Source organism: Symphodus melops (assembly GCF_947650265.1).
Source record: "Symphodus melops genome assembly, chromosome: 20".
Taxonomy (NCBI): domain Eukaryota; kingdom Metazoa; phylum Chordata; class Actinopteri; order Labriformes; family Labridae; genus Symphodus; species Symphodus melops.
Window position 1 is genome coordinate 2142337 of NC_136710.1, and position 13871 is coordinate 2156207.

The window sequence follows — 13871 nt, forward strand, 5'->3', positions numbered from 1 at the left end:
CTCTTGATCTTTTTTTTTTTGAGAACCAGAGCTTGACGGGGGGGGAGAGGCTGGCTGCCTCGTGTCCGACCGACAGCACTCCTCCTCGGGCTTCCTCCTCGCCTCTCCCCCTCTGCTCATCCCTGGTTCTGCACATTGAAAAAAAAAGGTTTTAGATACAGAGCTTAAATAAAGGAGGATTAACCCCATCAAACGTAATGAGGGTGTAGTCAGGATGATTTAAGGCGGGATTATCCTCCTTTAACACATGTATGCAGAATCCAGATTTTATGGTTCTTGAGGTTTTCTTGTCAGATTTCGCTCAGGTGTGATTCAGTCTGCTCAGAAGGACGTCAGGGCCGCACTGATTTCAAATCATGATCATTTGCAATCATAAAAAGGAAGGATCACAAATCCTCGGAGCCCCGAGTACGGTCGAGCACGCACTCGGGAAGCGAGCTCACCAATAAACGTTTTCATCCTGCCTTTGATAAAAAGTCTTTTAAAACTATGATCGACTTGCATGTTTTTTTTTTCTGCCATGTTTTTTTTTTCCCTCTGAAATTGTGTTCGAAATTTTGCAAGACTTCCAGTTGTGGAGTCAGGACTCTGGTTGTCCATGAATGAAATGTGTGTGTGTGTGTGTGTGTGTGTGTGTGTGTGTGTTGGACATGTCGTTCTCTCCACACACGTTCCTCGTCATGTGTGGGCTCTCTCTCTCTCTCACATCTTCAGCGTGTGTGTGAGTTTGAAATCGTTTCATGTTCGTCGGGCTGAAGAACCTCTCGAGTAAGACGAAGTGCTGAGTCGGTGCAGAGATGTGGATCAGCAGCCCGCTGACTGGAGACTTTTAAGTGCTCTCCCTGCAGGTATCCCTCAGTGTGGGGGGGTCACAGGGGTCAACATTCATTAGACCAAATGAAACGAGACGAGAGAAGAGAAAATTACGTCCAGAGAAACAAGGGAATTCCTGTGAATATCAATGGAATTCTTCTATGGCACGATGGCGTGTGTGTGTGTGTGTGTGTGTGAGACTTATGGGGTCCTCTGTTTGGGGGGGGGGGGGGGGGGGGGGGTCTTCCTCTTTCAAAGAGCCGGATAGTCAAAACACTCACGGCCAGATTTTTGTCCAGAGTGAAAATATTTGGTTTGGTGGTCGCTCTCGGGGGCGTCGTCAGCTTGAAGTAGTAAAAGTCCAGCGGCGATGAAAGGGATCGACGGTTTGAAGCAGAGCGGCTCGGAGCCCGGAGAGTCGGCTCGCCACAGCGGGATGAACACACACCTCAGACACCGAGATATTTAACACATGAAGAAGAAAAACACACATGGATGCTTAGCAATGACTACAACTATCTTATCCTCGTTTTCTTTTTTTTTAAATCCTCAGTATCGACGTTGATTTGTAAAGTTAAAATGGAGCCATAAATCTTCTGAAACAGCTTTTTCCCCAAACTGACAGACGTTCATAATGAATCACATTTATTTTTAATTGTTTGGGACAGAGACAATCCGCATCCAGGAACAATCAGAGCTGGGATTCAAACCCTTAACCTTACACTAAACCACAGCAGTGTTGCCAGCTGTACGATAATGTTATGCTCACTGGACTTAAAATTGATTTTCTTTTATGTACCCTGCATATTTTGTGTTTTTGTTATTCTTTATATTTGACTTTTTTTATTCTATTGTGAATATTAGTAATTGCTTCTCATATTTTATTTTATAACTACATCTTAGCTCGTATATGTAAATGTACATAAACAGATTCTGATTCGCAGTGTGACGTTGGGACTGCAGAATTAAACTCGATCTAAGCTAACTCTGGTGCTATTCATCAAACGGCAATTTATCTTTAATATAGTACATGATCCCTTTACAAATAAAGGTAACTAATAATTTTAAAAAAGTACGATCAATAATTGTAGAAGAGGCCAAATGTCTGATAGTTTTCCATTCATACACTTTTTAGCGTCCTCCTTCCTGCTGCCAGTCTGATCTCTGTCTTCGGGAATTTCACACAACATCAGTGTGTCTGTGATTGATGTTCAAAAACAGAGAAATACACTATGTGTTTATTTACAGTATACATGTGTGTTCTTCCACACTTAGTGTGTGTGTGTGTGTGTGTGTGTGTGTGTGTGTGTGTTATTGGGGGCAGGGCAGTGTGTATCGGTGTCTAATCATCAGGCTTTGATGAGCGGGGGAATTCCAGTCTCGCCAGTCTAATCCCCGGTTGCATGCCTTCCGCTCACTCCCCGCCTCCTCGTCCTCCTCCTCATCGTCACGTCACCCCGCCCCGCCCATCCTCACACTCACCTGTCCAGCACTCCAGTACACACCTAGCTTGTTTCTGTAGCCAAATAACCTCTGAGTTCCTTTTATTTCACCAGGGAGAGGTGACATGTTTTAAAACGTGCAGGCGACCTTGAACAAAAGCTAAAGTCATAGGGAAGCAAAAGCTAGCTTAACCTCTCTGTCTCTGTCAGTATGATGTAATTTAGATTAAATATTTCATTAGATCCAAACTTCATTCTTTGGATTTCAAATCGTTATATTATTAAAATCCCAAAAGCTGCTATGAAACTGCTTTGCTAGTAAGCGTTACAAAAAAACAAGCTAACGTTCAAGTTTCGTTAGCTTACTGGATTGATTAGCATTCGTTTAAGTCTTAAGTGTTTTGATACTTCTTACAGAAAAGGAAAATACTTCTTAGCATAAATATAAATACAACAACAGCTTCATTTTTAAATAATAATGATAGGATTAGCTCAGTGTGGTTCTGCGTTTGCCGCCTTTATTTGACACCAAACTGTGGATTGAGCTTTCGCCTCCTCAGCGTCAGGGACCGTGTCCTTAAAGTCGCCTCCGGAGGCGTTGAGCGTACATCCACGCTCCGCCACAGATCGGGCTTTAATCGCTGGGTTGGCACGACGCCGTAAAGCGGGGACGGGGGTTGAAGTGAAAAGATGGAGAGAGCTTAAAGACACAGAGAAGGACTCACGGACAGAGAGTGTGGGGCAAATATCTCCAGCTCACTGACCTTTCTAAGTGGATTACATGCCCCGACGGTGCTGCGGGGGTAAAAGAGAGGCTACGCGGAGCGACTGAACCGCACAGAGAAGAAGAGAGAGATGCTTTTAACACTGCATTAAGACAGATTTTTAGCTCCGTTCATTTTACCCCAAGAGGGCAAATAATTGGCAGCTGATCAAAAATACCCCAGCTTGCTCCGAAACACCTCATTTAATAAAACACAACAGATTCCTCATAATCAGCCAAGTGTTAAACATTATCACCACCAAATGACAGATATATATTATATGACAGATACATTTATTGGTTCAGCAATAATCAGGACCTGATCGTAACCATGTCTTGTTGAAAGGGGGGTTCCAGTAAATGATCACATTTTAAAACACGACACGGCAATGGTTCCCACGCTGGGCGATGGGACCCCCAACAAGGGGCCACAAGAGGATTTAACAGAAAGGACAAGTTGTTGTCAAATAGCAGACTAACTTCATGAAATGAAATGAGGTGGCTTTTTGTGTTTTTACCGTTCATATCTGAGCTTTTATTTATTTATTTATTTTTTTTTTTTACTGCTGTGGATTTAAAAGATGAAGAACAGTGAGATTGAATGGGATGAAAAAGAGAAACTTGATCGGCTTGATCGGTTTGATTGATTTTCTCGTTTGCCGTTTTGTTTTGGGGGTTGTTGTTTTTCTTCAGTTGTGACAGAAGAGGTGACGTAAGCTAAGAAGAAGTGACATCAGAAAAACAAACGTGTGAAAAGTGTCATCCCGTGAATGAAGAACAAACCGGAGGACGAGAAAAACGCAGCTCAACGCAGAGAGCAGATCGAGTGTGTGAACGACTCCTACTCCATAAATCACAGGTGTTAATGTGCTAAAGAGCCAGTCCATAGCTTAAGCACAAATCTCTGGGTTTAACAGGCCTCATCCGGACTTACTAGCCTGATTACACTTTTGTTGTTTGGGAATAAATAAATATATATGTCAAAGGGCTGAAAGAGAGAAAGATGGAGTGTGGGGCTGCAAGCCGGGGCGTGGGAGAGCAGACTGCATTGAGCTGAAGCAGACCAGAGGCTAATCTGGAGATTCAGGGCTTGTAAAAACACCTTCACACACACAGACACACACTCATGCACACACATACACACTTGACTACCCATGTGCAAATGAATTTAGACGTGTGTGTGTGTGTGTGTGTGTGTGTGTGTGTGGCGGTTGGAAGCCTCCCCGCCCTGCAGTCCTGATAACAGTTTGCACACGTTTTGTGTTTACTGCAAACAGGCGCATGCTCTGCGTGTCTCTAAATCCAGATCCAACTGACTTGGGACGACGGCATCGAACCCTCGACCCTGGCTTTGAACCCCGCCTTCGCTTTTTGAGCCGGGCAGTGGAGCGGATAAGCCGCCGCTTTCAGACGGCGCAGTGACTCTTATCAGAGCTGAGATCAGTGTGGTGAGAGAGGACGTGACCGGCTGTGAAGTGTGGTTAACAGTGTGGTTTTATGACACACACACACACACACACACACACACACACACACACAGAGTTGTTGTAAAGTTGGACATTTTAATAATTAATATGGGTCTCTACAGGGATTGACTCACTTTGGAAGCCAGCCTCTAGTGGCCGTATGAGGAACTGCAGTTTGATTTTTATTATTTTTTTCTTTGCACTTCTTCGTTGGCTTTATTTTTAAGTCGGGAGGTTTGGTGAATGTGTGACTGCTGCTGCTAATGTTTACAAGTCTGTTCAAATGTTGAACCAACATTTGTTCCGTTCAGATACATCGGAGGAAATTCAGTTTCTTGCAGTTGTCATAATATTCACATTCACGACGACTTCGGTTGGTTAAGGGTTCGGTGTATTGTCTGTCGTCATTGGTTGGTTTAACATCTGCACAGATGAGGTCATTCTGTTTATGGAGGAAGTGTGGGAGTCAGTATGTCGTCATGTTCTCACCGTGGGAAGACGCCCAAATCCACCACTTACTGCAGCTCCTTTACGCTCCGACTTCATCAACTCTATCTGTGAGAGTTTACACTTTTGTTGTTTAGGATTTTTCTGTGTTCAACATCACTGTGAATTGTGATTCTTATTGTTGTAGTTTTTTTTTTTTTTTTTTTTATCACACCAAACAAAGATTCTCAAAGATTGCATCCTGCTTTTCTTCACCATTTTTAGACAGTCAAAGTCCAACTCTGTAAAACCGTGAAGATGATCAGGCCAAACATGGACACACACAAAGGTTTTTGCAGACACAGAAGAATGCTGACTTGCCCTCCTCTCTCTCTCTCTCTCTCTCTCTCTCTCTCTCTCTCTCTCTCTCTCTCTCTCTCTCTCTCTATCTCTCTCTCTCTCTATCTCTCTCTCTCTCGCACTCGGCCTCTCTATCTTTCTCACAACCTGGCTGCCCGGCATGCGTGCAATCGATGCCCGTCTGGCATCCGCTGTGTCAACAACCCTGGGAAAAGTTAATCAGCAGCCTGGTACTCCCATCGTGCCATCCCTCGCACTCCTCTCTGCTCATTTCTCTGCTGAGAAACATGCAGATGAATGTTTTATTTCTGATAAAAAAAAAAAAAAAAGAAGCTTTAAGTGCTTTTGTTTGGTCCTCGCTGGCCTTGTAGACATCTTTCATCATTAAACAAACCTGCAAGGAAGAAACTCCACGGACCGCTCTCTCCTCCTCTGTGGGAAGAAACGCTGCCTGTTATCTGCTGTTGTGCCGCAGATTAATGATGCAGCGCCCTCTAGTGGCACTGGTGGATTTTGGCTTAGAAATACGTCTTGAAAAATCCAATTTCTCTGATAAATGTTGGAAATATTTGACAAAAAAACGCCTGCACAGAAAGTCAAAATCTGTGTCAAATTCAAACAATTCTTTTGTTTTACAGATGAAAAAAGCATCTTGATTGGTTTCCTTTCTGCTCTCGCGAAACGTTTGATCAACAAACTAATCCTAATCTCTCCTTCTTCTTGTCGTCCGACAGGCTTGTCACGGCTGTGCCGGATCCAAATGTGACTGCAGCGGACAAAAAGGAACCAAGGTGAGCCAGAATTAACGCACATGAGAAACAAACAGAATCACTTGTGCACTGAGATACTAACAGATGCAGGATTTTATACTTGTGAATGTTGTTGTTGTTGTTGCTCGAATTGTGTGAGTCTCATCAGAGATGCGAGGTTAGAAAAAGAAAAATGTGTGATAGTACGATTATTTAACTTTATCTGTTTGACTGTCTGTAGGGTGAACGGGGTTTCCCAGGGCTCACAGGACAGCCAGGAGTCCCAGGATTCCCTGGACCTGAGGGACCAATCGGACCCAGAGGAGAGAAGGTGGGTTACTGTGGCAACAAATATATTTATTTATATATCAACTTTACCTGAAGGTTAGCTCTTTAGTTCTTTACTTAGTGTAGACAAACAGCATTAACATGAAAACAGAGCTAAACTTCTACATACAAAACACACAAAAACAGGCTGTTTCTGTGTCTGTAGCTTTAAATATGTAAATGAGCTGTGTCTGACCACGCCCCCTCTCTGGAAGGGCTCGGGTGTACTCGGTGCTTTCTGGCTCCATGTCCTATTGTTTACGATGAGAAGGCAGACTCAGAGGGCAGAACAAACACCTAGCTGTGGGAGTGTCACCCACCTGGGGGGGAGGGGCTACTGCCCCTTTGTGATGTCATGAAGGGAAAATCTCCAAACAGCCTGTTTGAGGACACATTTTCTGAAAAGTGGAGCAGGCAGAAGACGGAGAGGATGGACTTTTGGTGAAGTGGATTTTGGACAATATGTGACCTTTAAAAGACCTCAAAGTTTTCTTATCTTCTAAAGAAGATACAGAACAAAGTCATCAGAATCCTGAATCAGGTTTCTAAGTGTTTTGGTGCTAACTGTAAGTGTTTAACAGTCTGTGTTCAACGGGTATAGTCAATCCACTTTTTAATATTTGTATGTCTTTTCTTTTTCTCAGGGTAGCGATGGACCTTCTGGATTTCCCGGTCCAAAAGGAATCAGAGTGAGTTCATCCGTCTTCTTCTAATCCCTGGCACACGGCAGCGTCTAACTTCACCTCACATTACATAACAGACACAGCTCTGTTCTACATGTATGTTCTTTTTTATACCATCGGGGGCGGGAGGGACTCGGGTTGTGAACCGGAGAGTTGCCGGTTCAAGCCACGGTACGGACCAGGTCTGGTGGCTGAAGAGGTGCTAGTTCACTTCCTGAACCCTCTCTCTGATATCTCTCCAGTAGTGCATGTCCACAGGATGCTGTCTGTACATGTGTGTGTGTTTCAGCCCATGTGTGTAAAAGAGTAAGGATTAATAAAGTATACATTATGATCTCCTCCTCCTCTGTGTTTAATGTTAGACTGGGTCTGTCCAAATACTTTTATGTTATTTCTACACGGACGAATAGGTGGTTGTAATTCCCTCCTCTGGCCAGCAGATGTCCTCATTGTCTCAGAAGTAATCACTGATTTAACTGATTTTGTTTTATCACGCTCATCCCGACAGGGACCGTCTGGATTGCCAGGATTTCCAGGAACTCCAGGACTTCCAGTGAGTTTCCCAATTTAAAAACGAAAAAATCGAACACCACGTTGCAGAAAGCCAGGTAGTAAGGAGTGATGTAACTTCCTGTTTGCTTCCTGTTTCGCAGGGACTCTCCGGACAAGACGGACCCCCAGGCCCAAGAGGAGTGCCGGGCTGTAACGGGACAAAGGTAATGGACTATTTAACACTAGAATAAAGAAGCTGCTGGAAAAATCAGAGTGACTTTCTCCAACACTGAAGACTTGCTTCTGATATATTTCTTTAACGATTTAGCAGTGAATATGAATCAAAGCGAAGTGCTAAATATTTAAAAAAACAGTCTTCTTTTGACTCTCAAATTTTAGATTTGGAGCAATAATTTTTGGCATTTTTCTCATTATTTTTAAATTTTTCGTCATTAAATAAACCTTTATTGGCATCTGATAAGAAAAATGTCACCTTTTGTCCACTGACCAGTTTGTTTGATAATTTTTTCGGGCCGTTCTTCTAAAGTCGTTCTTCTTCTGTGCAGGGTGAGAGGGGTTACCCAGGAAGTGGAGGAATCCCCGGAGCGCAGGGACTGTCTGTGAGTTTACACCAACGAAGAAGAAGAAGTCCGATATCTGATGATCAAAAGAAAAATCTTCTTTAACATTTTTCTTTGTGTTCTTTGTCGTCTTCTTCGTAGGGTCCACCCGGTCTGCCAGGACAGAAGGTAGGTGTCAGCATCCTCTATATTATAACCTTCACTGTACAGAATACATTAAAATTCTTTCAGCTCCACTGTTTTTATATTGATGTTTAAATAAACGTGGAGAAACTACAAATGATTTAATGAAAACGTGCCTCACAGATCAGGAAGAAAAACAGGACGCAGTATTTCGACCTATTTACTGTTATAATGGCAACACTGAATTAAGGAGGTGTTGAAAAAAATTTTTTTTTTTGGTAAAGTGTCTTCAGATAACATTTGATCAATGTGTTTCTGTTGGTGTTGCTGAAAACTCTCTGAGACAAATAAAAAACAAAGACATTAAAATCGCCACATTTCTCATTTTGCTTAAAAGCAGCTCTTCAGTAAATTCTGTTTTCATGAAATCCACTTTATTCAAATTGAAAGTGACTTGGAGCTTTTTCCTGTGCAACATGAAGCCTTTGAGTTTTTTGTTTCAGCCACAAGATGGTGCTGTTTCTTATAAACAGTCTGCAAAAAAATGTGGGTAGTCAGTAGTTTAAGCAGTCAAGGTAAAATCAGCAGCATCCTGTACAATCTGGTTCCAGGTCTTTCGTTTTAGATGAAGTCCTTCTGAAACAGGTTCCAGGCTGACGGTGCAGAAATACCCAAAAGCCCTTTTCCTTAATCTGTCCGAGTGTTCGAGAACGAGAACATAAAGACGTCCTGAGAACACAAAGAATACTGTCCAGGACTTTTCTGTATGATTAAAGTACCAGTGTTTCACTTTATTTTTCACTTTTGCTTTGACCTAACTGCCCCCCCCCCCCAATCACTTCATGCCTGATGTGTTTTTTTAAAGGGAGATCCCGGTGATGTGATCTCCACCAACCGTTTTGGAGAGAAAGGAGCCGTCGGACTGCCCGGGTTACCAGGAGTTCCCGTGAGTTTCTTCTTTTATGTGTTTTAACCTTCAAGCTCAGTCAGACTTGACTCTAACTTTGAGTCGAGATCCAAAGAGTTTTTTTTCCAATGATACTGAAGTTCACCATTAAAGATACAAGCTGTAGATTCTGCCACCAGGGGGCTCTCAATCAATACTACAATTACAAAAGATGACACTGAGGCTGGCGGACAATCATGGGAGTTCTCCCTGCAGCTAAAATTATTTATGCCTGTAAAAAAAAAAGAAGCTAATAAAAGCTAACATTGCTATAATAAAATGTATTTACCTAAAACAATCCTCCCCGACTAACGTTCCAGATTCATTATCACTGGAAAGAAACTTTCAAAAAAAGGTGGAATATATGAAGAAGGGTTTCAGAGAATCTGTGTGTGTGTGTGTGTGTGTGTCACAGGGCACCTCTGGACCCCCCGGTTTACAAGGCCCACTCGGCCCACCAGGACCAAGAGGCTACGAGGTATAATAAAATGGCTTTTTTCGGTGTCCACCGGTTATATTAAATGAGTGTTTTTCATCGAATGAAGTCAACCAATCAGAGTTGAACAACATTGTCTTCTGATGTTGTCTTTCAGGGTCGTCCGGGTCCTCCTGGTCTCCCGGGACCAAAGGTGAGTTTACAAACAGGTTTTAAACTAATGTTGACTTCAGATGCGCCCTTGAGACTTCACAAGCGTAAACTAAAGCAGCGACCCAAAATGTGCAAATATCGCAATGACAGTAGGAAACCTCCCTAGGAGGGCCCCCCCAGTTGATTTTTCCCGAGGGACCCAACGGACTCCACTTTATCATCAGTCTAAATCTATAACTTCAGGTCATGATGATGTTTTACTTCTTCTCCAACAGGGCAACATGGGATTGAACTTCCAAGGACCCAAAGGAGAGAAGGTCTTTGCTCTTAATTCAAACACTTTCATTGCAGTCATCCACAATAAGAAAAAAAAAAAAAAAAAAGCTTGGATCCTTACTCCCCTCTGCTTTGTGTCTATGTGTGAACGCAGGGTGACCCAGGTTTGGCAGGCCCTCCTGGTCCTCCCGGGCAGGTGGGAGAGCAGAAGAGACCACCTGAGGCGGTGATTCAGAGAGGAGACAAGGTAATACCACGTGAAATACAACACACCAAGTATTTGGTTACATATTTTTTAAAAGGGAGTTTACATCACAACTCTTTGGATCTAAGGCCAATTTCATCTCAGGTTAATCAAAACCAAAACTAACATAAACGTAGGAAAGAAAATGTCCTCCTTCTAACTTTATATTCTGGAGAGAGGTTAGCGTGTTAGCCGGCTAAACACTGAAGCTTCAAGTGTCCACCACATGGCAACAACATGGCAGGAACATCCACTCCCGAGAGTATGGGGGAGACAGCGCTCTCTAATGTTTTGAATGTCGCCTGCTGTACTCATTTCAAACACCAGGTGTCAGTGTTACATATTTGTCCTTTCGGCCATCTTTTCCTACATTAGGAGAAGAAAAAAAGGTGCAGGCTGCAACTTTCACTCCAGACACTTGATGGCAGCAGAACATTTCTGCATTTCCGATCATACACAATTACTTAATTTACTCACATAAAGCATTATTAGAAGATGTCTGTTAATGTAAGAATTTGTATCTGTAAAAAATCTCTTTATAGAGCTGACAACTGGTCATAAATATTCAATTTTTTGTTAAGTTTTCCAGGCACATATTTCTTTGTATGCCCCCAATTATAACAAAATTTAGGGACCAAATTGCTAAAATATTCAATGTTTTTAAGTTGTTTTTAATCAGTCAAAGTGTTTGATTGAAACTCTAAAATGTCTGTTTTGCCTCTTTTCTCTGCAGGGTGACCCAGGTCTTCCAGGTCCTCCAGGCGATCCCGGCTATCCAGGACCCCCTGTAAGTGCCTATTCCTACATTATCTTACCTTGACTCCCCTGGGAAAACTTTTTTTACTCGTGCACGGAGCAGCCACGTTGTTGATGTTTTTCTGTTGTCATTTCAGGGTCCCTCAGGTGGCGCAAAAGGAGACAAGGGAGAACCAGGAGAAGCAGGCAAACGAGTAAGTACTGCTCAAAAATAAAATGTTGAGTCCCACTTTGGTTAGAGTTCAATCTAAAGAAGTTCTCATTGAGTCAAAGCGTCGTCCAGCCCATCCTGCTCTACTGTTCCTCCTGCTTCTTCAACATGCTCACTGTCAAAAACCGAACCAAACTCACCCGTGTCACAAACATTGCAGCCAAACTAATCGGTCTCCCCACTCCCACCCTGTCAGAACTCAATTCAAAGGCCATCACACGCATCGCACACACAATAGCACTGGACATCACCAACCAATCAACTGCCACCTCACCATCATGCCCTCCGGACGCAGGTACAGGTCCCTGTTGTGCAGGAGGGCGCGATACGGCAGAAGCCTGGTGCCTGCAGTCATCTCAGCCCTCAATAAAAATCCACCTCAGTCCCAATCCCAGGTCCCCCCATAACCACATGCTCTGTATGTCCTGTCACTGTATGTCCTGTTTATGTCCTGTTGTCCCACATGTATCTCCCTGTGTTCACCCTCTGTCGGCGCGCTGCCCTTAAAACTGGACACCGGTGAAAAAGAATTTCCCCTCGGGGACAATAAAATAAAAAGTCTAAAAAGTCATCGAGCAGAACCTGGAAGCCTGTATGGTTACACAAAAGCATGATTGAAACTGTTTTCTTCTCTCTACAGGGCAAACCAGGCAAAGACGGCGACCCTGGTTCTTCAGGATACCCTGTGAGTTCTGCCTTGTCAACTCATTTAAAAAAAGTCTTCAGCATTTATTGCAAATACTTTAAGAATCTCTTGTTTACATGTCCGGACTTTTGATTGTTTTATTTGGACTGTTAGGGAAACAAAGGAGATTCAGGCAGTCCAGGTCCTCCAGGCAGGGACGGAGAGAGAGTAAGTTTTTCTACAGATTATTGATTCATTTTTTTCATTGTATTTTATAATTTATATATATTATTTATAATTTATTTTCATTTGATTAACATGTAGTGATGTTTTGTAAAAATGACCAACTTACCATTTTCTTTCTCTTTTTAGGGATTTAAAGGCGATCAAGGATACCCAGGACCACCTGGACTGGTGCGTGATCTACTTTTCTGTTTTTTTGAAAACTGTTTTGTCCGATGATCATTTGAAAGCTGTTGAGCAGCTTCCCATACCACACGTACGAAGACTAAGTTTGGATGGTTGATTTATTCCATATGTACCAAATATCAGGATTCTGAAAAGGTAGACATCGTTCTTTAAAATAGTTTCAGTGGGACACAGGGTCAGATATACAATTTACGTGTCCCCGTAAATGTCAGAATTTGATACTTTGAAAAGTTAAGTACCATCATAGATTTTGTTTTTCATTATTTTTTTGTAATATTTGCAAAAATATGAGCATTTAAACTGAGTGCGTCACTCATTGTGCCGTCAGGTGATTGGTGGACAGACAGGAGGTCGTGTCGGTTCTAAAGGCGAGCCTGGATACCCCGGATCCCCTGGAATCAAAGGAGACAGAGGACCAGCAGGTAACAAACACACAAACAGAATATTGATCTATATTCACAGGTTGAACAGAGTCGAGAGCATGTAGCTATTGCTAGCTAAAGAATTGAGAATCTTCTTTGCAATATGTGAAATCAATTGGCTTCCACACTGTTTTTAATTTAAACTTTTCCCACCTGTCTACTCCAGGTTTAACAGGGCCTCCAGGATCTCCAGGACTTCCAGCTATTGGTGGAGGTGGTCAGCCTGGATCGCCAGGCTTTCCCGGGGAGAGAGGTCAGAAGGGAGACTTGGGCCCTCCAGGTCTGTCACTGCCAGGACCTCCAGGTCGTTCAGGTGCTCCTGGTTCTCAGGGTCAACCAGGACCTCCTGGACCTCCGGGCTTTTCCTCAGCGCAACAAAACTGTGTCACCGGAGATCCTGGGCGTCCTGGTGTGCAGGGAGAGAGAGGTTACCCCGGAGAGACAGGACAGAAAGGTAAGAGATGCTTGTTACCTCCCAAAATATCAGAGCAAGAAGCCTAAATTTACAAATATATTGTATGTTTTTTTAGAGATTAGCAGCTAAAATGTTACCAACACAAAGCAAGCAGTGACCTTACGGTAAGCTTCCTGTTGTTTCAGGTGATAAGGGCGACACCTGCGTGAACTGCTTTGGTGGTTCTAGTGCCATTCCAGGATCCCCAGGACCTCCAGGACAGCCCGGTTTCCCTGGTAAAGCCCCTTCAAGTCAACAAATCCATGTCCACCTTCTTTTTGTGATAGTATATATTCAAGGTGGATGTATAATTAGTGAGCTTGGAGGAAATTATTATATTTCTTGATAGTCTGTAATTTTCAGAGCAGATTTTCAGACCAAAACAAATGCTGTCTTTTCGGACACACCTCCTTCATCCCTCAGCTCCCCAGAATGTTGCATATTAGCCCTTTAAGAACTTTTTCTTTGGAAATCTTTGGATGTATGTAATTGGATAAAAAATGTTCTGCTTTGCTCTCTCATAGAGGTGATGTAACTCTCGAGTATACCGGTCATGACTGAATGATGGCTCTATTTGTAATTATTTCTCTATTAGGAGGGCCTGGTGCCTCAGGTGTTAAAGGAGATCGAGGATTTCCAGGAACACCAGGTTCTGTTGGACCCCCTGTAAGTACTTTTTATTAGTCTTTAACCA

The 13871-nt window shown here is 43.0% G+C and overlaps 1 protein-coding gene across 1 annotated transcript in view; it reads left to right on the forward strand.

Annotated features, from left to right (window-relative positions):
- The window catches only part of col4a5 (collagen, type IV, alpha 5 (Alport syndrome)), a 36431-nt gene that overhangs the window by 9035 nt on the left and 13525 nt on the right, over window positions 1–13871 (forward strand). Inside the window, exons 2-22 of the mRNA XM_079371040.1 lie at window positions 6005–6061; window positions 6261–6350; window positions 6991–7035; window positions 7538–7582; window positions 7683–7745; window positions 8088–8141; window positions 8244–8270; window positions 9091–9171; window positions 9587–9649; window positions 9765–9800; window positions 10036–10077; window positions 10191–10283; window positions 11014–11067; window positions 11174–11230; window positions 11888–11932; window positions 12047–12100; window positions 12245–12286; window positions 12630–12723; window positions 12890–13177; window positions 13324–13413; window positions 13773–13843. Of these exons, the coding sequence (XP_079227166.1) occupies window positions 6005–6061; window positions 6261–6350; window positions 6991–7035; window positions 7538–7582; window positions 7683–7745; window positions 8088–8141; window positions 8244–8270; window positions 9091–9171; window positions 9587–9649; window positions 9765–9800; window positions 10036–10077; window positions 10191–10283; window positions 11014–11067; window positions 11174–11230; window positions 11888–11932; window positions 12047–12100; window positions 12245–12286; window positions 12630–12723; window positions 12890–13177; window positions 13324–13413; window positions 13773–13843 (1491 nt within the window). The remainder of the gene's footprint in view (window positions 1–6004; window positions 6062–6260; window positions 6351–6990; window positions 7036–7537; window positions 7583–7682; window positions 7746–8087; window positions 8142–8243; window positions 8271–9090; window positions 9172–9586; window positions 9650–9764; window positions 9801–10035; window positions 10078–10190; window positions 10284–11013; window positions 11068–11173; window positions 11231–11887; window positions 11933–12046; window positions 12101–12244; window positions 12287–12629; window positions 12724–12889; window positions 13178–13323; window positions 13414–13772; window positions 13844–13871) is intronic.